At 40.7% G+C, this 22,340-nt stretch overlaps 1 protein-coding gene across 4 annotated transcripts in view; it reads left to right on the top strand.

Annotated features, from left to right (window-relative positions):
* Positions 3,758-22,340, top strand: part of SETDB1 (SET domain bifurcated 1) — a 33,438-nt gene continuing 14,855 nt past the window's right edge. The window contains exons 1-10 of one of the 4 annotated variants that reach the window (XM_005663487.3): positions 3,758-3,882; positions 4,969-5,239; positions 6,610-6,761; positions 16,424-16,458; positions 17,355-17,454; positions 18,062-18,187; positions 18,354-18,555; positions 19,115-19,188; positions 20,217-20,407; positions 21,386-21,515. In XM_005663487.3, the coding sequence (XP_005663544.1) occupies positions 4,980-5,239; positions 6,610-6,761; positions 16,424-16,458; positions 17,355-17,454; positions 18,062-18,187; positions 18,354-18,555; positions 19,115-19,188; positions 20,217-20,407; positions 21,386-21,515 (1,270 nt within the window). In that variant the 5' untranslated portion in view covers positions 3,758-3,882; positions 4,969-4,979. Of the gene's footprint in view, positions 4,085-4,968; positions 5,240-6,609; positions 6,762-16,423; positions 16,459-17,354; positions 17,455-18,061; positions 18,188-18,353; positions 18,556-19,114; positions 19,189-20,216; positions 20,408-21,385; positions 21,516-22,340 lie in introns of those variants that run through there. The other 3 variants (XM_005663486.3, XM_005663488.3, XM_013997179.2) reach the window with 3 other exon arrangements.

Here is a 22,340-nt window from a genome sequence, read left to right as displayed (position 1 = left end):
GCTCCCGCGGCATATGGAGGTTCCCAGGCTAGGGGTTGAATCGGAGCTGTAGCCACCAGCCTATGCCAGAGCCACAGCAACGTGGGATCTGAGCCACGTCTGCAACCTACACCAACCACAGCTCACGGCAACGCCGGATCGTTAACCCACTGAGCAAGGGCAGGGACCGAACCCGCAACCTCATGGTTCCTAGTCGGATTCGTTAACCACTGCGCCACGACGGGAACTCCTTAACTACCCAATTTCATCTGTCAAAATTCAAATGATATAAAATGGTGTACTGTAAAAACCTCCTTTACTCCCACTCTTGTCTCCCACTCTTCCAGTTACCCTCTTCAGAGACAACCAATGTTAATTTCTTCAATATCCATCGGGCGATATTTTATTGTAAGAAGAAAAAAATACATAAAATATATTTTTGCCATTATTTAACCATAAATAGCAATGGTATGTACCATGTTCTGCACCTGCTTTTCTCATTTAAAAAATTGTCTTGAAGATCACTCCATATCAGTGCACAAAGAGCTTCATTCACCTTAAAAAAAAAAAAAAAAAAAAAAAAAAAAAAGCACATTCTTTTTTTTAAAGAGTATACCCTTATTTGGGGGTGCCATAAGGTTTAACCTACCCCTGCTGATGAAGGTTTATTTTGTTTCTAAATATTTTGTTTCAAATAATGTTATAGAAGATAATTTAGCATTTATGTCATTTCAAAGGTATTGCTGATTTAGAGTCTGGTAGAATTTACAAAATTTTTGAATTGTCAACATTCAAAACTCAGACGCTTTCATAGAAAAAAAAAAGAATTTTTTAGGAGTTCCTGCTGTGGTGCAATGGGATCTCTTCAATGCTAGGATGCAGCTTCCATCCCCCAGGCCCTGCCCAGTAGAGTGCGTTAAAGGATCCAGCATTGCTACAGCTGCAGTGGAACTACACAACTGCGCTACTACCCAACTACGGCTGGGATCTGACCCCTGACCCAGGAACTCTATATGCCAAGGAGTTGCCAAAAAAAGGAAAAAAAAGAAAACGGATTTTTAAATTTTTTTATTTTTTGGCTTTTTTTAGGGCTGCACCTGTGGCTTATGGAAGTTCCCAGGCTAGGGATCAAATCAGAGCTGTAGCTGCTGGCCTACACCACAGCCATAGCAATACCAGATCCAATGCATCTATGACCTACACCACAGCTCACAGCAACAAGGGATCCCTGATCCACTGAGGAGGCCTTGTGGATACTAGTGGGGTTCATTTCCACTGCACCACAACAAGAACTCCAAAAAATAGATTAACTTCACTTGAAAAATGGGAGATTTGACAGCATTACATCTGTCATACAGGACAAAAAATTACCTGGAGCTAAGCAGCAACTGCTCCTTGTAGGTGAGACGTGAATTTCCTAGATGACCCAAGTCCTCATCCCACTTTACTCCTTTACACTACTGATGCCTGAAATTTTCTGAGTTTTTAATCCCTGTGTTCCTTTGTTTTGATTCTAAGATCACACAATAACCTTCAGATTATGATCTAATAACCTGAACCCTAAATCTGTCTGCAAGGAAAGGATCATTTGGCATTCCAAGGTTCTGGTCCCCATGCTATGATTTCTCATGATCAAGTATTAACAGCATGTGGTTGTGATTTTTCAATGTATCACAACGGATTACAGGGGTCAACGTGCGGAGCGCAGCAACATGAGCATTCCAACTGATGCACCAGTTATTTATTATGCTATATTATTAAACTGGCAATAAGCTGTCTATCTCAATAATTTGTAATTTTTAATAATGTGAATCATTTATATCAGGTCCTGATCATCTCTGACAATAGTATTTAGTCCTCAACAAAAACAAAGCCAGAACTTGTCTCCCTAAATATTGTCCTGGGAAGGACTATACATCTCAAACCAGTCTTTCCTACAACTGCTTCTCAAATTCTAGTGAGCAAACAAATTACCTGGAGTTCTCATTAAAATTCAGATTCTGGTGTTCTCTGGTGGTGCAGTGGGTTAAGGATGCAGCATTGTCACTGCTGTGGCACTGGTTTTATCCCTGGTCCTGGAACTTCTGTATGCCATGGACACAGCCAAAAAAAAAAAAAAAAAAAAAATTCAGATTCTGGTTCAGGACCCACTTGGTGGGACCAGAGATTTAGGATCTCTAACAGGCTCCCTGATTGTAATTTAGTAGTAAGTCCTCTGAAGACACTTCCTGAGTCCCACTGCTGATCTACTGGACTGATTGCTTCAGCTTTTCAGAGCAATGAAGAAATCAGGCTGGAATAAGATGCTCCAAAACCTCCTGCTTCTCTTCAACACCCCCCATTCCTCATTTCCACCCCCAGCCCACCCACACACACATCAGAAAACTAAGAGAATTTAACTAACAGAAAAATAATCAGGGCAGAGCAAAGATTTCCTTCAATCATTAGATATAACGGGGCACCATATGTCAGATGCTAGGGGAAACAAAGATGATTAAGACAGGACCTTAGCCTTGAGTTGATCACAAACCAGCAGAGAAAACACACATAGATAACTCACAAGTGGAAAGGAACTAAGATAAAAGAACCACAGAGGGAGGAGTTAACTCTGTAGGGAAAGAGTGATGGTCTAGAAAAGTGATTCTTTTGGGGTTTTTTTAGGGCTGCACCCATGGCATAGAGAAGTTCCCCGGCTAGGGGTTCAACTGGAGCTACAGCTGCCAGCTTCCACCACAGCCACAGCAGCGCCAGATCTGAGCCACATTTGTGACCTGCACCACAACTCACAAAGCCAGATACCTAACCCACTGAGCGAGGCCAGGGATCAAACCCACTTCCTCATGGATACTAGTCGGGTTCATTACTGCTGAGCCATGTCGGGAACTCCAACACTGATTTTTTTATTTTATTTTATTTTATTTGTCTTTTTGTCTTTTCCAGGGCCACACCGGCAACATATGGATGTCCCCAGGCTAGGGGTCTAATCAGGGCTGTAGCTGCTGTCCTACACCAGAGCCACAGCAATGCTAGATCCAAGCTGCGTCTGAGACCTACACCACAGCTCACCACAATGTGGGATCCTTAACCCACTGAGTGGGGCCAGGGATCAAACCCGAAGTTTCATGGTTCTTAGTTGGATTCGTTAACCACTGAGCCACTACGGGAACTCCCCAGGTTTATATATTTTTTTAATGAAGTTAGGTGCAGTTAGTGTAAAGATAGCTGGGCAGATTAAAGCAATGACGAGATTCCGTGGTAGTCAACAGTGCTGATTCATCAAATACATCTGGTTCTCCCTCCCTGGAGTGAATGTTCTTCCTGGCCCCTCTGTGTTTGGGTAGGGCCTTATGACTCATTTCCAACCAATGAGTTGTAAATTAAAGTGCCCAGAGTCACTTTAATTGCCAGCGCGAGACCCTCTAGCGTTCTCTCATTATGGCAGGGCAACTCATCCGCCTGGGTTTCTAAGTAGCTCCACAGCGACCCCAGCTGCCCCAGCTGGATTCCTAACCCAGGATTCTTAACACATTGAGCCTCAGGGGGAACTCCATTTTAATGTTTATTGCTGAGTGATTTGTAGTGGCTAAAAACTGAAAACTAGATTTCAAAATATGGGTTATTATGTCATATTATGAAATATTGTGCAACTGCCAAAAAGACAACTTTTCATCCTTTTTGGCTCTTGGCAATACTGCCACCACTTGGAGTGGTGGAAGAGGCGGAGCTTCTGCAATGCACCCCAGGCCACGCCTACTTTAGCCAGACTCTTCTCACGTGTGCTCCGGGAGGCTCCGCTTTGACGCATGCGTATTAGGCGGCGTTTCTCACCCTTTTAGGGGCGCCCTGCCTCTTTGAATTTGACCCCGTCAGGCTACCGTCGTGGCGACCGGAACAGCGCCTCAGGTTTGCTTCCGGCGTCTTTTTTTTTTTTTTTTTTTTTTTCTTCCCCTTCCCTCCCTCACGCTTCTTCCCCTCCCCCTGCTCCCTTTTCCCTTCGGTTTCGTTCTTTCCTACCGAGGCCGACCCCTGAATCGTGGGGTCTGGTCGGTGAGAAAGAGCCATCGTAGCTGGAAGCAGGGAGGTGTGGGAAACACTGTTAATTGAGGTATTTGGAGACCAAGGGCTTATCTCGAATGGTTTGTTTGTGGTGGGAGGTCGGGTGAGGATGGGTAGGAAGTCTTCCCTGAGAGACTATCGGGGGCGGGGTTGAGCTGGGTTCGCGGGTGGGTGGGACGCACCCCTAAAATGAGTAACACGGGGGTGGGGCGGCGTGTGGGCAAAAGAAAAATGGAGACGGTGAAAATTGGCACTGGGGTCGCGCGGCATTCTGGCGTCAGTTTTGTTTGAACCGTTTGATCAGGAAAGCAGTTAACACCAAAGTGTGGGGGCGTTTGAATTGACGATTTGAGGCAGCCACATTTTTTATTCCCAAATTGTTTTATTTCTTTTCACTTTGGGGAAACCTCTTTGCTGCAAGCTTTTGTCTGCTTAAGTATTACAGACTTTTTAAAAATGTAAATTGCCATGTGAAAGCAAAGTAATGTAGGGGGAAAAGTAATTAAAAAGAAATTATTGAGTTACAGACCAAATCCTCTGCTCCAGGTGGGGATATTTACTCAGGTTAGTCATGGTGTGCAAACAGGGATATATCAAATTAGTTAATTAAAGAACACAGGTCACAGAAATCTCTTCGATATGTTGATTCTCTTCAGTTTCCTAAAACATTTTAGATAGCTCCCTGTTGCGTAATATGTGTTCTCCACGCCCTCTCAAACTTTTTCGTTTTATTCAGGTCTGTAGTCTAGCCTGCAAGAGGTGAGAACTGCAAAATCTCAGCTTCAGACACTGGAGAATGGGGAGAAAGAACATGGAATCAAACCTACCTATATATATTTGAGTAACAAATAGCAGAGTAGAAATGAGTTTTGTTAGGTCACTGAAATTCTGTATTGTCGTTATAGTAATTTTAGTTTCCTGCTCTCTATATAGAGGACAACAGTATGTCCTCCCTCCCTGGGTGCATTGGTTTGGATGCAGCAGCAGCTGCAATGGAGTCTGAAGAAATTGCAGAGCTGCAACAGGCAGTCGTTGAGGAACTGGGTATCTCTATGGAAGAACTTCGACAGTTCATTGATGAAGAATTGGAAAAGATGGACTGTGTACAGCAGCGCAAGAAGCAACTAGCAGAGTTGGAGACTTGGGTAATACAGAAGGAATCCGAGGTGGCCCATGTTGACCAGCTCTTTGATGATGCATCCAAGTAAGGACCTTTTGAGAAATAGAAGGAAATCTGTCCATAATTATTGATGACATTGTGCACTTTATACTTCAGAAGGTACAGATGTGTAAAACCTTACCCTTCCCCAAAGGTTAGGGGCCAAAATCTGACCTCATACCACCCATATAATGTTTATCTATCAGAGGCTAATATATGATTAGCAATAGAGGAGTCCAAGTCTTTTTTTTTTTTTTTTTAGAAGTCCAAGTCTTAAGTCCATTTCCCTTCTTTATCCTTCACTCTACATCAGAACAATTAATTGTTTTGATTTTGTAGTAGGATCATCTAGGAGTGCACTTGGTAAAGACCTGCTGTTTCATGTAACTGTGAAGTATTAATAAGTTCCTAGAGCCCTGTTTCTACTCCTAAATCCCCAGAAAATTTTATTTCTGGTGCTCTAATTGTCACTTAAAACACATATTTAAACAACAAGAAGGTAAATGATGAAGTAAGGTTGAAAGGACCATGCTTTGGGCGTATTTTGGATTTTTGAAAAACTTCCCTGAAAACCACTATTTAAACATTTTTCTGTGGGGAAAGCATTTTATGTTCAGAAATGAGACATGGAGTTCCTGTTGTGGCTCAGCTATCTGACTAGTATCCATGAGGATGTGGGTTCAATCCCTGGCCCAGCTCAGTGGGTTAAGGATCTGGCATTGCCGTGAGCTGTTGTGTAGGTCACAGACACAGCTCAGATCCGGCATTGCTTTGGCTGTGATGTAGGCCAGCAGCTGCAGCTCCAATTAGACCCCTAGCCTAGGAATTTCAGTATGCCTCGGGTGCGGCCCTAAAATAAAAAATAAAAAAAAGAGGAGTTCCTGTCGTGGCGCAGCAGAAATGTATCCATCTAGGAACCATGAGGTTGCGAGTTTGATCCTTGGCTTTGCTCAGTGGGTTAAAGATCCGGCGCTGCCGTGAGCTGTGGTGTAGGTTGCAAATGCAGCTCAGATCTGGTGTTGCTGTGTCTGTGGTGTAGGCTGGCAGCTGTAGCTCAAATTAGACCCCAGCCTGGGAACCTCCATGTGCCGCAGGTGCGGCCCTAAAAAGACAAAAGACAAAAAAGAAAGAAAAGAAACTGAGACTCTTTGGAATATGGCCAGTTTAAATTGAGGTCAGTATATAGTTAAATATATTTAGCCGTTCCCTTGTGGTGCAGTAGAATAAGATTCCAGCATTGTCACTGCTGTGGCTGGGGTCGCTGCTGTGGCACGAACTCAATCCCTGGCCCAGGAACTTCCACATGCCTTGGGCACAGCCCAAAAATAATAATAATATATACATATATATATTCTAGTGGCTCTTACACCTGTTTCTGCTGGCTCTGACCTTTTCTACATGTGTTCCAATATTAGGGCAGTGACTAATTGTGAGTCTTTGGTGAAGGACTTTTATTCTAAACTGGGACTACAATACCGAGACAGTAGCTCTGAGGATGAAGCTTCCCGGCCTACAGAAATAATTGAGATTCCTGATGAAGATGATGATGTCCTCAGTATTGATTCAGGTAAGAGATGAGGCTATAGATAGGACAGTCTTAGGATTGAAATTGAAGCTTGGGAAGATGAGCAGATAAAAGAAGAGAGGAGAAACCATTCTTACTCAGTATTCCAAACTGTTGGACTCATTTGTTTCAGAAAAAAATGGAAGGTTTTTTGTATCATAGATTGTCCCTACCTGCTACTTGCTGATTGAATTATTCTCCTTCCCCCATTCTCTGTAACCTTTATTCTAAATTCCCAGCTTTTCTTCTTGATGGCATTAGCACTATTAGTATAGTAGCACTGTTCTAATCTAGTTTATCTCAAAACTAGATTATTTGGGTTTTTTTTCTATTTTTAACAATTTTTTTCCAGTTTTTTAAGATATAATTTACATACTATAAAATTCACCCACTTTAGGGTTAAAGGATCCGACGTTGCCCTGAGCTCTGATATATATAGGTTGCAGATGGGGCTCATATCCCATGTTGCTATGGCTGCGGTGTAGGCCAGTGGCTGTAGCTCCGATTCAACCCTTAGCCTGGGAACCTCCATAAGCAGCAGGTGCGGCCCTAAAAAGGCAAAAGACAAAAAAAAAATTCACCCACTTTAAGTGTACAATTGAGGTTTAGTGAATTATTTACACATTAGTGCAATCTTCACTGTAATCCAGTTTTAGAACATTTGCATCACCTCAAAAAGCTTCCTCGTTCCTGTCATCAGTCTCCATTGTAACCCCAAGCAACCACTGATCTGCTTTCTTTCTCTAAAATTTTTGCCTTTTCTGGAAATTTCATATTAATAGAATCACAACATGTTGTCTTTTATATTTGCCTTCTGTCATTTAACATAATTCTTTTGAGGTTCATCCATGTATCAGTAGTTTGTTCTCTATCAGTAGTTTGTTCCTTTTTTGTTGAACGGATCCATTGTATGGATATACCACATGTTTTCATCCATTTATTATACTTTAGGTACAATTCATTTATCTGATCTGTTTTATAGACATTTTTTCCCAGATGTGGTCTTTTTATTTTCTTAGTGGTGTCTTTTGAAGAATAAAAGCTACTAAGGTAAAGGTGGAAAGTGATTGGTTGGTTGGTTTTGCTTGTGGCTATCTACTTGTTCCACCATTTGTTGAAAAGATTGTCCTTTTGGTATCCTTATCAAAGATCAACTGGCCATATATTTGAGTATCACATTAATCTAAATCACAGTGATCTAAATGCCTGTTTTTATACCAACACCACACTATCTTAATTATTAATTACTATACCTTTACGGTAAGTATTAAAATCACTTAGTGAAAGTCCTCCAAATTCGTTTGTATTTCATATATAATCCGGATGAACTTTAGCATCATCTTATCAGTTTCTACCCCCCCCAATTTATTTTAGCCTAGTAGGACTTTAAATAGGAACTATATTGAATCTAAAGATCAATTTAGGGAGTATTACCTTTTTAACAAATAACTAAATTTTCTAATGCATGAACATAGTACTTCTCCCTTAAGTATTTTATTTGTTTTAAATGCTAATGTGAATGGGATTATTTTCTTAATTTCATTTGAGGATTGCTTATTGCCTAAGTATAAAAATATGGTTGATTTTGTGTTGTTCTTGTAACATGTGACTTTATTAAGTTTACTTATTATTGTAGAAGTTTTTTGTGGATCTCTTAGGATTTTCTGTATATTAGACCATGCTATCTGCAAACAGTCATTTTATTTCTTTCTTTCTAATCTAGATGTCTTTTTTTTTTTTCTTGCCCTATCATGCCTGCTAGAACATCTAGCACAGTGTTGAAAAAAGGTTTTGAAGCAGACATCCTTATCCCTGGTCTTGAGAGGGAAGCATTTGGTCTTTAGGCATTAATTATGATGTGAGCTCTGGGTATCCTTTATCAAGTTGAGGGAAGTTGCTTTTATTCCTAGTTTGCTGAGAGTTTTTAATTCAATCTTAGATTTTTTTTTTTCTTTTTGTCTCTTTAGGGCCACACCTGAGACATATGGAGGCTCCCAGGCTAGGGGTCAAATTGGAGATGTAGCTGCCGGCCACAGCCACAGCCACAACAACGCACGATCCAAGCCACGTCTGTGACCTACATCACAGCTCACAGCAACACTGGATCCTTAACCCCCTGAGCGAGGCCAGGGATGGAACCCATGTCCTCATGGATGCTAGTCAGGTTCGTTAACCGCTGAGCCACGACAGGAACTCCTTAGATTTAGTCAGCTACCTTTTGGTATTGTCTTCAGACAATCATATGGCTTTTGTCCTTTATTTCGTATTAACAACTTTTTTTTTTTTGTATTTTAGGGCCACACATGCAGCATATGGAAATTCCCAGGCCAGGGGTCAAATCAGAGCCGCAGCTGCCAGTCTACACCACAGCCACAGCAACACCAGATCCAAGCCATGTCTATGATATACACCACAGTTCACAGCAACTCCAGATACTTAACCCACTGAATGAATCCAGGGATCAAACCCACATCCTCATTGATACTAGTTGGGTTCTTAACCTGCTGAGCCACAGTGGGATCATCCACAAAAATTATTTTTGGATATTAAACCAAACTTTGTTCCTGGAATAACTCCCAACTGACCCTTTCTTTGTCTTAGTGTATAATCCTTTTTATATGTTGCTGAATTAGATTTGCCAGTGTTTTGTTACCAATTTTTGTACATATGTTTGAGGGCTTTTGGTTTATAGTTTTATTATGATGTCTTTGGTTTTGATATCAGGGTAATATGGGCCTTATTAAGTTGGGAATTATGGAAATGGAATTATTTCTTCTTTAAATGTTTGGTAAATTCAGCAATGAGACCATCTTGGCCTGGACTTTTCTTTGTGGAAAGATTTTTCAAAATAAGCTTTTGAGTTTGGAATCATTTTAGATTTATGGAAAAATTGCAAAGATAATAGAGTTCCTGCATATCTTTCAACAGTTTATTCAAATATTAGTATGTTCCCAGGGTATATATTGGTCAGAAATAAGAAATAAATATTGGTGTATTACTTTTATCTAAACTTCAGGCTTTGATTTCTGGACTTTCTCTGTTCCAGAATCCAATCCAGGATATCATATTGAATTTCTTGTGGGAAGGCTTTTAATTACTAATCCATTTTCTTTATCTGGTGTGTCTATTTAGATTTCCTATTCTTTCTCAAGTTGCTTTTGTTCATTAGTGTTTTTCTAGGAATTTGTTCATTTCATCAAAGATGTATAAATTATTGCCATAAAGTTCATAGTATTCCCTTATGATCCTTTTTAATTTCTGTAGGTTCTGTAGTGATGTCTCTTTTATTCCTAATATTGATCATTTAGGTCTCATTTTTTTCCTTGTTCTTTTTTGGCCACCCTGAGGCATATGGAGTGGCCAGGCCAGGGATCAGATCCAAGTGGATCTCTCTTTTTTTTTCTTGTTTAGTCTGGCTACAGAGTTATCAATTTTTGTTGTTTTATAAGGAACCAGTATTTGGGTTCATTGATTTATTTTTGCTTTTTTCCTATTTCATAGGTTTTTATTCTGGTCTTTATTTTCTTCCTTCCACTTTACTTGGGTTTAACTTGCTCTTTTCTGGTTCTTTAAAGTCAAAACTGAGACTATTGACCTTTCCTCCTTTCTAGTATAAATGTTTAAAGCTAGGAGTTCCCTGGTGATTCAGCAGATTAAGGATCCAGCATTGTCACCACTGTGGCTCTGGTTGCTGCTGTGGTGCAGGTTTGATCTCTGGCCTGGGAACTTCCACATGCTGCAGGCACAGGCCCCACCCAGTAAAAGGCAAGAAAAAAAAAAGCTTTAAATTTCCCTCTAAGCATTGCTTTGCTGCATCTCACATCTTTTTATAATGTTGTATTTTCATTTAACTCATAAATTCTAATTTCCTTAGTGATTTTATTTTTTTATTTGACCTTGGGTTTCATTTTTTACCAGGCTCTCTTGTTTCCTCTTTGCATGTACATATTTTAACAGTCACCCAAGAATGTTTGGAGAACTTACTTAAGCCTCTCTATCTATGGCTTTCTCCTTTTCAGAACCTCCTTGTTAAATTTGACTGACTTGCTGTTCACCTTAAATAAGAGCTGCAGCCTCAGACTAGACAAAACTGCTAGCTGTCATGGCTAGTGCTTTGACGGTAAAGCTACAGTTTTCACATACCAAGCTGGAGGTGGAATAGGGACAGGAGCTACCCACAGGCAAGAGATCCATAGACTCCTACCTTTGTTACCAGAAGCTTTAGCAGTTTTTCTGGAATAAATACTTTTCAATCTATTGTTTGCCTTTGGCCAGTTTCCAGTGCCTTGAAGTGTGTGACAGTTTTTTCCTTTTTTTTTTTTCTTTTTTACCATGCCTGTGGCATGTGGAAGTTCCTGGGCCAGGGATCAATCCTTTGCCACAGTAGTGACCCAAGCCACAACAGTGACAGAGCTGGATCCTTAACCTGCTGTGCCACAAGAGAACTCCTTGTCGAGTTTTATACTTGTTTTTTGTATAGAGGAAAAAGTAGCTGATCTTTTCACATCACTACTACCAGAGTGCTATAGTTTTGCTTAGTTTTAAATTGTATAAATGGAATCATAGACACTGTATGCATTCTTCAGTGACTTCTTCAACATCCTGCTGACGTGTGATACTTAGTTCAGTTGCTACTGCAGTACAGTGTTCCATCGTATGAGTGTGCCACAATTTATCTAGTTTCCTAACAGTTGACACTTCATTTATTTTCAGGGGTTTTTTGCAATTATAAATAATGTTCTCAATATTCTTGTACATGATTCTTGATGCAAATGTGCAAGAATCTTTTTAGAGAGTTCCTGCTGTGGCACAGCAGGTTAAGGATCCAGCACTGACTCTGTAGCAGTGCTAGTTCGATCCCCAGCCCAGCACAGTGGATTAAGGATCTGGCATTGCTGCAGCTGCAGCTTGAATTAGATTCCCTGGCCCAGGAACACCCATATGCTGCAAGTCCAGCCCCCCAAAAAAAAAAAAATGTTTTTGGATATGTACTATAAAAGTTGCTAGTTCTTAGAATATGGAATTTTCAACCTTACTGGATAATGAATGGCCAAACAGCTTTTCATAGGGGTTGTGCAGTTTGTATTTGTACCACCAGTGGTTGAGAATGTCCTTTATTCCACATCCTTGACAACACTTGGTATTGAGATTTTAAAATTTGATTTCCCTGTCTACCAGTGAACTTAAGAATCTTTTCATGTGTTTGCAAGTCATCTGTAGTTTTCCTTTGATGTACCTGTGCATGTCTCTTGCCCATTTGCTCAGTTGTTGTCTTGATTCATAGGAAGTCTTCCTATTCTGTAATTATAATTACTAATCTTTCGCAGTTATGAATCGCACATACCACTTCAAACTTATGGTTTGTCTTTACTTTTTATATTATTTGTTAATAAACAGAAATTTAAACTTTAGCATTTTCTTTTATGGTCATTGCTTTTTATATCTGGGCAGTAGCCCTGAGTCTATAAAGATCTTCTTTTATATTGTCTTTGAAAGTTTCATAGTTTTGCCTTTTACATTTAAATCTTTAATCAGATGGAACTTATTTTTTCTGTAGTATTTGAGGTAATTTCTTTTCATCATATTGTTCTTAAAACAATTTTCCAGCACCATTTTTTTTTCCTTTAAGTGCCGCAGCTGTGGTATATGGACCCTAGGCTAGGGGTCGAAGCAGAGCTACCTGCACCACAGCTATAGCAGTGCCAGATCTGAACCACGTCTGTAACCTACACCTCAGCTCACGGCCACACTGGATCCTTAACCCACTGAGCGAGGCCATGGATCGAACCCACATATCTTCATGGATACTAGTCAGATTCGTTTCCCCTGCGCCACAACAGGAACTCCTCCAGCACCATTGTTGGAGTCATTCCCTTCTTACTGATTTACGTTGCCTGTTCCATCATAAATTATTGCCATGTATGTTTGGGTTTTTTTGTGGACTTTGTATTCCATTTCATTGGTCTGTCATTTCTTCCCATGTTAGTTCTATACTTTCTATCACAGTGGCTTTATAAGTTTTTATATTTGTTAACTCTAGTAACCTCATTTTCTTGTTCTTCACAGATGTCTTGGTTCTTTTTCATCTGATGTGCTTATATTTATATTTGAGTATTAGCTTGTCATGTTCCCCACTTCTCCCCCCCACCAATAAAAACCCCAAAACTATTGATATTGTCAAAAGATCAATTTAGGGGTAGGAGTTCCCATTGTGGCGCAGCGGAAATGAATCTGACTAGGAACCATGAGGTTGCATGTTTGATCCCTGGCCTTGCTTAGTGGGTTAAGGATCTAGCGTTGCTGTGAGCTGTGGTGTAGGTCACAGACACAGCTAGGATCCCGAGTTGCTGCGGCTATGGTGTAGGCCAGCAGCTATAGCTCCGATTCGACCCCTAGCCTGGAAACCTCCATATGCTGCAGGTGTGGCCCTAAAAAGCAAAAGGAAAAAAAAAAATTAGAGCTAGTTGATGATTCATAGTATTTAACTGTTCTATACAAAGATCATTTGTTTAGTCCTTCACATTTTTCAGTAAGGTTGATTAATTTTCTCCATGGAAAGCTTGCACATTTTTGGTCAGATTTATTCCTACCATTTTCAGTAGCCACAAAAAAATATATTTTAACAACTTTATTTCTTTTTTATTTTTATTTTTTTTATTTCCTTATTTCTTTTCTTTTCTTTTCTTTTCTTTTTTTTTTTTTTTTTAAGGGCTGCACCCATGACATAGGGAGGTTCCCAGGCTAGGGGTCGAATCAAAGCTGTAACTGCTGGCCTATGCCACAGCCACAGCAATGCAGAATCTGAGCTGTGTCTGCAACCTACACCACAGCTCAAGGCAATACCGGATCCTTAACCCACTGAGCAAGACCAGGGATCAGACCTGCATCCTCATGGATGCTATTCAGATTCATTAATCACTGAGTCATGACAGGAACTCCAACAAATGTATTTCTAATTAATTGTTGCTGATGTATAGACGTGTGGTTGACTTTTATATATAGATTTTTGTATCTGGCAATGTTTCTAAATTTTTATTTCTTTTTTTTTTTTTTTTTTTTTTTTTTGTCTTTTGTCTTTTTGTTGTTGTTGCTATTTCTTGGGCCACTCCCGCGGCATATGGAGGTTCCCAGGCTAGGGGTTGAATCAGAGCTGTAGCCACCGGCCTACGCCAGAGCCACAGCAACGCGTGATCCGAGCCGCGTCTGCAACCTACACCACAGCTCACGGCAACGCCGGATCATTAACCCACTGAGCAAGGGCAGGGATCGAACCCGCAACCTCATGGTTCCTAGTCGGATTCGTTAACCACTGCGCCACGACGGGAACTCCCTAAATTTTTATTTCTATGATTTCATTTAAGTTTTTTAAGTAAACTTTCATCTGAAAATAGCTGCAGTTTTTCCTTTCCTGTTTTTATAGAAGAAAAGTTTTTTGTTTTTCTTATATTTCACCAGCTATGACTTTTATTATATTGTTATTTTTTTATTATATTGTTAAATGGGGATTATGATGATGAGCTTCCTTGTTTTGTGCCTTATTTTATTTACTTATTTATTTTTAAAATTTAATTGGCTGCAACATGAGGAGGTTTCTGGGCCACAGATGGAACCTGCGCCATAGCAGTGACCTGAGCCATAGCAGTGACAGTGTGGGATCCTTAACCCACTAGGCCACCAAGAAATGCCTTATGGCTTATTTTAAAAGGAATGTATTTGGAGTTCTCCTGGTGGCTCAGTGGTAATGAACCTAACTAGTATCCATGAGGATTGAGTTCGATCCCTGGCCTTGCTCAGTGGGTTAAGGACTGGCATTGCCATGACGTACGGTATAGCTGCTCCAATCTTGCATTGCTGTGGCTGTGGTGTAGGCCAGCAGCTCCAGCTCTGATTCAACTCTTAGATTGGAAACTTACATCTGCTGTGGTGTGGCCCTAAAGAAAAAAAAAAAAAGTTAGAAATAAGCGTTGACAAGGGAATGGAGAAATTGAAACCCTCTAAATTGCTGGTGGAATTGTAAAATGGTACAGCCACTTTGGACAAGTCTTTTAATTCCTCAGAAAGTTAAATGTGGTGTTACTTCATGGCCTAAAATTCCACTTCCAACCATATACCCCCAAAAAACGAGAAGGTATACCCACATAAAAACTCATACACAAATGTGCATATCAACATTTTTTGTAACAGCTACAAAAGTGGAAACAATCCAAATGTCCATCAGCTGATGAATTGATAAATAAAATATGGCATATCCATACAGTGGAATATTATTCAATCATAAAAAGAAATTAAGTGCTGATAAATGTGGCAACATAGATATATCTCACATGATATATACCACATGTAATAAGACTCCGTTTAGGAGTTCCCGTCGTGGCACAGTGGTTAACGCATCCAACTAGGCACCATGAGGTTGTGGGTTCAATCCCTGGCCTTGCTCAGTGGGTTAAGGATCCTGCGTTACCATGAGCTGTGGTGTAGGTTGCAGACGCGGCTCGGATCCCTCGTTGCTGTGGCTCTGGCGTAGGCTAGTGGCTACAGCTCCAATTAGACCCCTAGCTTGGGAATCTCCATATGCCGCAAGAATGACCCTAGAAAAGGCAAAAAAATAAAATAAAATAAGACTCCATTTATATAAAATGTCCAGAATAGGTAAATCCATAGGACAGAAAGTAGATTAGCTGGGAGTTGGGGGTAGAGTGGAATGGGGAATTACTGCTAATGGATATTTTCATCACCCCAGGAAGAAACCCCATACTCATTAGGAGGGTTTCTCCTCTGAGTGATAAAAATGTTCTAGGATTTGTAGATAGTGGTGATGGCTGTGAAAACTTGTGAATAAAAAACACTGTACTAAACATTTTTAAAGGGTAAGTTTTTGGTATGTGAATTATATCTGAAATTTTTTTAATTTTAATTAAATTTAAAATTCATCTTCAGTTGGACTAGCCACATGTCATGTGCTTAGTAGCCAAATGTTAGCAGGCTGGGCAATGCACATAGAGAACTTGTCTATCATAGCAGGAAGTTCTACTGGACAGTACTACTCAAGAAACATTTTTGCTTATTAATTCATTGATCACATTTTATTTTTCAAATCAGTTAGCCTATAAATAAATCATTGTTATAAGAAGCAGATATTTGGGAGTTCCCACTGTGGTGCAGTGCAGTGGGTTAAGAATACGGCCTTGGTGTATCTGTGGCCTAGGTCACAGCTCTGGCTTAGATTCAATCCCTGGCCCGGGAACTTCCATATGCCACAGGTATAGCCAAAAAAGAATTCAAATATTTGAAAACCCCAAATACTAAAGACTATCATCTGTCCCCATACTTTACCTCCAGAAAAACACTGTCGCCTATTTGCTGTGTATCTTTCTGGATGCTTTTGGTACTTTTACATAGATACGTTTATGTATATCTAGTTTACTGTTATTATCAATAATGTTTCCATGATAATGCTTTTTTATTGTACATATTTTTATAGAAGTATAATTGATTTACAATGTTGTGTTAATTTTTTGCTGTGTAGCAGAGTAATTCAGTTATACATATATACACACACACACATACACACAGTGCATGGTAATGTTTTTAAGTAGGTTACTTCTTGATTTCTCAGAAATTCTTACATAAAGAATTCTTACACTCAGAGTTTTTCTCATCCATAGGGGATGCTGGGAGCAGAACTCCAAAAGATCAGAAGGTGAGTTGAGAAGGGTAAGAGAAGGGTGAAAGATAAGAGTATGAAAATGGAAGAAACTTTTGGCCTGACCAGTCAGTTCAGCCATCGATACATAATCTTTCACCCTCTAATCAGCCCTATGAGTTGCAGTTCTGTAATAGATGTTATAAGATGCATGCACTGAGTGCTGTATTAATGTAGAGTTTGGCACTGATGGGCTAGGTGAAATTAATTAAGGAGAGCTTCCCAAAACCGATTTCTGAACAGTTTTGTGAGAAAGGGCAGGTTTGGTTTTTTTATTTTTTATTTTTTTTTTTGGTCTTTTTGGGGCCACACCCGCAGCATGTGAAGGTCCCCAGGCTAGGGGTCGAAGCAGAGCTGTACCTACCAGCTTACACCACAGCCACAGCAATACAGGATCCGAGCTGTGTCTGTGACCTACACCACAGCTCACAGCAGTGCCAGATCCTTAACCCATCGAGCGAGGCCAGGGATCGAACCTGCGTCCTCATGAATGCTAGTCAGGTTCTGTAACCACTGAGCCACAACGGGAATCCAGAAAGGGCAGTTTTGCCTGATAAAGTAGCTATAAGCTTCTAAACATAACTCAATTCTATTTTACTTTTGAAAAGAAGAGGGTTTTTATTGTTTAGGCTTTTGAGGGGGGGCAATGGGGGGTTGGTTTGTTTTTATGGCCAGCCACCCCTGCACATGGAAGTTCCTGGGCCAGCAGTTGAATCTGAGCCACAGCTTCAGCAACGCAGGATCCTTTAACCCACTGCGCTGGGCTGGGGTTCGAACCTGCGCCTCCACAGCAACCCAAGCTGCTGCAGTCAGAAAAAGAAAAATTCTTATTCACAAACTGTTTTTAGCCCGTGCTATTTTAAAATTTATTTCCCTCATCCCCTTCATTACAGCTTCGTGAAGCTATGGCTGCCTTAAGAAAGTCGGCTCAAGATGTCCAGAAGTTCATGGATGCCGTCAACAAGAAGAGCAGTTCCCAGGATCTTCACAAAGGTTAGGGTCAAGAGGTTCCTAAGTATAGGGAGGGGTCATGAATTCCTACAGAGATTTCATGGGTGACTGGTTTTGTTTTGGCATTTCAGAATCCTTCACCTCTCTTGAGTTCTTTTAACACCACAGGTTTTCCTTGCTATCTACTTAAGTCTTTTGTCTGCTCGGTTTCCAAATACCGTTTTAGCTCCATGTTTATGATCTCTTCTTCCAGGTGCAGGTTAGAGAGAAGACAGTGACTCAAAACTCTTAAAAAGAGGTGTGGCAAAGCTTTGTAGAATGGTGCTGTTAAGAGATCTCTCTCAGGAAAATGTTTTATAAATGTTATTTGACATTTAATGAGGGGTAATGTTATTAATAAGGAGTTTGAATTATTTGGTTAAAATGAGATGTTCTTGAATTACATTCAGTTATTCAAGTTTTTCCTGTTAGTATAAACAGTCCAGTCGGCTGTGTCATATATTTTTGCCCTTGACCAAGACAGCAGTAAAAGTGGCTGTGGATCAAAGGTTACCCAATTTGCCACAGTAACCAAGTACCCTCTTTATTTTTCCATTCTCTCTCCAGTCTATGCTATATCTCTTTAGAACAACGTTGATTTTTTTCCTAGGAACCTTGAGTCAGATGACTGGAGAGTTGACCAAAGATGGTGACCTGACAGTCGGCATGCGCATACTGGGCAAGAAGAGAACTAAGACATGGCACAAAGGCACCCTTATTGCCATCCAGACAGTTGGTATGTTCAAGCTAGAGGAAGAACTAATGAAAGACAACCTGCAGGTCTCCATTGCTGATTGTTTCTTTCCCCAACAGTCTTGCCTTTTGTGTCTCACATAGCAACCCGAATTCACACGGAAACTTATGGTTTTTAAAAACTTTGTTTATCTTTCTCTTTTACTCAGGGCCAGGAAAGAAGTACAAGGTGAAATTTGACAACAAAGGAAAGAGTCTACTGTCAGGGAACCATATTGCCTATGACCACCACCCTCCTGTTGACAAGCTGTATGTGGGCAGTCGAGTAGTGGCCAAATACAAAGATGGGAATCAGGTCTGGCTCTATGCTGGCATTGTAGCTGAGACACCAAACGTCAAAAACAAGAACAGGTACCTGGACAGAGGAATGTAAAGAGAGGAGAAGCCAAGAGCACAGCACCTGCCCTGTTCAAGCCATAGTCCAGATCTCACAATTAGCTTTTGCCTTCTTAGTCCCCAGTGGCCAGAAAACCTTTCTCTTTCTTTGCCACAGGAGTCATGTTGGGTGGTGATTCTTTCTCACCACTTCCCCCCCTTTTTTTCCCTTTTCTCAAGAAGAAAACTCAGTAGGTGGAGAATAATCAAGATTGATTAATGGTTAGGGGAATAGAGAATTCATATAGAAGGAAAAAAATGGAGACTAAATGTTTTTCAGCAGTGTAGAAATCTGTTAGTATAACAAGACCAAATAGCTTTTGAGAAAGTGGGGATATGTTGGTAAGCTTAAGGGAGAATTCTTAACTCGGGATGGGAGGAAAGAATGCTAGAAGAAAGTATTTCACTGGAACATCTTCCCTGGAGTGTGTCCTGTTTATAATCCAGAGGAGTAGAAGCTATGATCAGATAATTTCTTTAGGTCGTGTTAAAAATCATAACCTCTGATCTTTCTACCATCACTCTTTCCGTTCAGGTTTCTCATTTTCTTTGATGATGGCTACGCTTCCTATGTTACCGAGTCTGAACTGTATCCCATTTGCCGGCCACGTGAGTGTCCCTCCTTTCTTCCTTATTAGTTCTTTCCATTTCCTTCTCTACCTTGTATTTCTTCTTAAGACAATTAACTAAAAAGCCCAGGGTTCTCATGTGCCGCAGTGGGATAAGGATCTGGCGTTGTTACTGCAGTGGCTTGGGTCGCTGCTGTGGCAGGTTCCATCCTTGGCCCAGGAACTGCCACATGCTCTAATGTTTTGGGTGCTTTAGTCTCAAAGAGCCTAAGTTTGATTAACATCCTTTGAGAAATACAGTTTTATTTGCTCACCTCTAGTGCTGGGTCTTTGCAGCCAAAGAGTGAGACTTTAGAAAATCATGACTGACCTTGAGTGGATGTTCATATTGTAGAAGTGTTTTGATTTCATTTCTAAGTGATTTAGGTTTGAGAAAATGTTACTTCTCTAGTCTCATGCTTAATCTAACATTTATATAAACCTGTAGTCTGCATGGTGCTTTCTAGAGAAGCTGTGTTAGATGGGGTGTCCTCTATACTTATGACTCTAGCTTGGGAGAGACTCTTGCTGAAGCAACTGTTTTTAATTGTAGAAGAGTCAGCTAACATGTCTATGTTTCCACATAACATGCATAAATACATTCAGGGTCTGAAAAACCTGATAGAGCTTGAGAAGAAAGGGCAGTTTTTGTTTTTCGTTGTTTTTTTTTTTTTTAATTCATGGTGCTGCCTGATTCTTTTTTGATTTACCTTTAGGCTTATCAAGTTAGCAAGAATTTCCATTTGACTTTTCCTAAGAAGAAACATCCATTTTTGTGAAAACAAGTGACCCACCTATGTTTGCATATTGCTTATTTGGTATTTACTTAATTTGCATGTGCTTTTACACAATAAGTGTATTACATTTCAGGTGGTCTTGGTTTTGCTTCCCTTGAGATTATGATTTCTTCATTTATTTTTTCTCTCCCTCTCAACTTGAAAAATACCAAATATCTCCTTGCCAACTATTTTTTCCTATCAAGACATGCCCTACCTGCCCTCTCTCAGCCTTGCTTCTTCCTTGGGACAGTGAAAAAGACTTGGGAGGACATAGAAGACATCTCCTGCCGAGACTTCATAGAGGAGTATATCACTGCTTACCCCAACCGCCCCATGGTGCTGCTCAAGAGTGGCCAGCTCATCAAGACTGAGTGGGAAGGCACATGGTGGAAGTCCCGAGTCGAGGAGGTGGACGGCAGCCTAGTCAGGATCCTCTTCCTGGTACTCTTCTTCTGAAGAGTTTTGGAGGCAGGGGTCTGGGTGGGATGGAGGAGCACAAGGCAACAATAATAAGGACGTGAGGACGCAGGTTTGATCTCTGGCCTCCCTCTGTGGGTTAAGGACCCAGCATTGCCGTGAGCTGTGGTGTAGGTTGCAGAGGTCGCTTGGATCTGGCGTTGTTGTGGCTGTGGCGTAGGCCAGCAGCTACAGCTTCAATTCGACCCCTAGCCTGAGAACCTCCATGAGCTGTAGGTGTGGCCCTGAAAAGACAAAAAAATAGTAATAGGATGATTTTGTAGCTGTGCCATATTTTTCCCTCTTTCTTATCCTCTTACCTTTTCTCACTGTTTGGGGTTGAATTTTACTTTCTTTTTTTTTTTTTTGTTCCTCTATGAATTTGTTGGAAATAAATTCCCTGAATTTAATTGTGGCACTAATCTTCATGATGGTTGTTTTCATTTTTCTCCAGGAGTATCCACAATGTATGTAGGTACAAGGAAGGCAGCTAGTTGTGTTTGCCCAGGGTTAGGGTTTTGGTAGCATAGTAGGACAAAAAAGAGGGATGATGGAATTGGAGGCCTTTTCCAGGCCCAGTTTAACTCTTAGGTCTTCTGTACCTATCCTTAGCTCTCCTTTCACACCTTTCTTAGTTATATTTCTTTTCTGAGCTATCTCAGCCCTCTGATCCTAAGGCTTTGTGATCCTTGTTACACTTCTTATAATCAGTGTAAACATCTTTCTCTCTTGTGATGTTTTAAACCAGGAATATATGTGCTTTGGGGGTTTTTTGAAAAAAATATTCCTGATACCCATCATGGAGCCTGGCACATGAGTTTATTAAATAACTTCAGGGAACTCAGGGCTCATCGGAGAGATTTCCTCTAAGGGAGGCACATCATATATATTCTTCACAAATGGCAGGACAGATTCCAGCCTTTAACCCATTCTCCTCACCCTTTCTGCCTCCCAATCCCTCAGGATGACAAAAGGTGTGAATGGATCTATCGAGGCTCTACACGGCTGGAGCCCATGTTCAGCATGAAGACATCTTCAGCCTCTGCACTGGAGAAGAAGCAAGGGGGACAGCTCAGGACACGTCCAAATATGGGTATGTCCTCAAAGATACCCTGAGAGAGAGAAGAAATGGACAAACAGGGAAGGGATTTATATACAATGGCTATCTTTTTTTTTTTTTTTTTTTTTTGCCATGGTCTGCAGAAGTTCCTGGGCCAGGGGTTGAATATGGACACAGCAGTGACAATGCCAGATCCTCAACCTCTAGGCCACTGGAGAACTCCTACAGTGGCTATCCTTTGTTTGTGAGGATGACACTACTTACTCATTGGAAACAGGACATGTGCCTGTTGGGTTGTTTCCAGTGGTGGTAATGGATTTTTGGCGCTCCTTCCACGTTCTGTGGCTCTGATTTGTTCTAAAAACCACCTAAAAATCTGAAACAATTGCCTTAGGTTAGAGGTATTGGTGGTAGTGACTACCTACCTCTGTTTTCCACATAAGGATTATCTGATTTGTTTGTGATCTTTGGTCACAGTTTTTTTTTTAAGGGCCGCACCTGCAGCATATGGAAGTTTCCAGGCTAGGAGTTGAATCAGAGTTGTATCTGCCAGCCTACGCCACAGCCACAGCAACACCAGATCCAAGCCAAGTCTGCAACCTGTATTACAGCTCATGCCAACGCCAGATCCCCAGCCCACTGAGCTAGGCCAGGGATGGAATCTTCGTCCTCATGGATACTAGTTGGCTTCATTACCACTGAGCCACTACAGGAACTCCTGTGGTCAGTTTTTCTTAAAAGCCCAAACTGTCTTTATTTTTATATGTTCTTGCATACTTTCTGGTTAATTTTTCCTGATAAACCTAAGTTGATCAAAGAATGCATTTTTTTTAAAATTGCAACAAAATATGTAGCATA

The sequence above is a fragment of the Sus scrofa genome, chromosome 4, assembly GCF_000003025.6.
Source record: "Sus scrofa isolate TJ Tabasco breed Duroc chromosome 4, Sscrofa11.1, whole genome shotgun sequence".
NCBI classification, from domain to species: domain Eukaryota; kingdom Metazoa; phylum Chordata; class Mammalia; order Artiodactyla; family Suidae; genus Sus; species Sus scrofa.
This window is presented reverse-complemented; position numbering and strand designations above follow the sequence as displayed.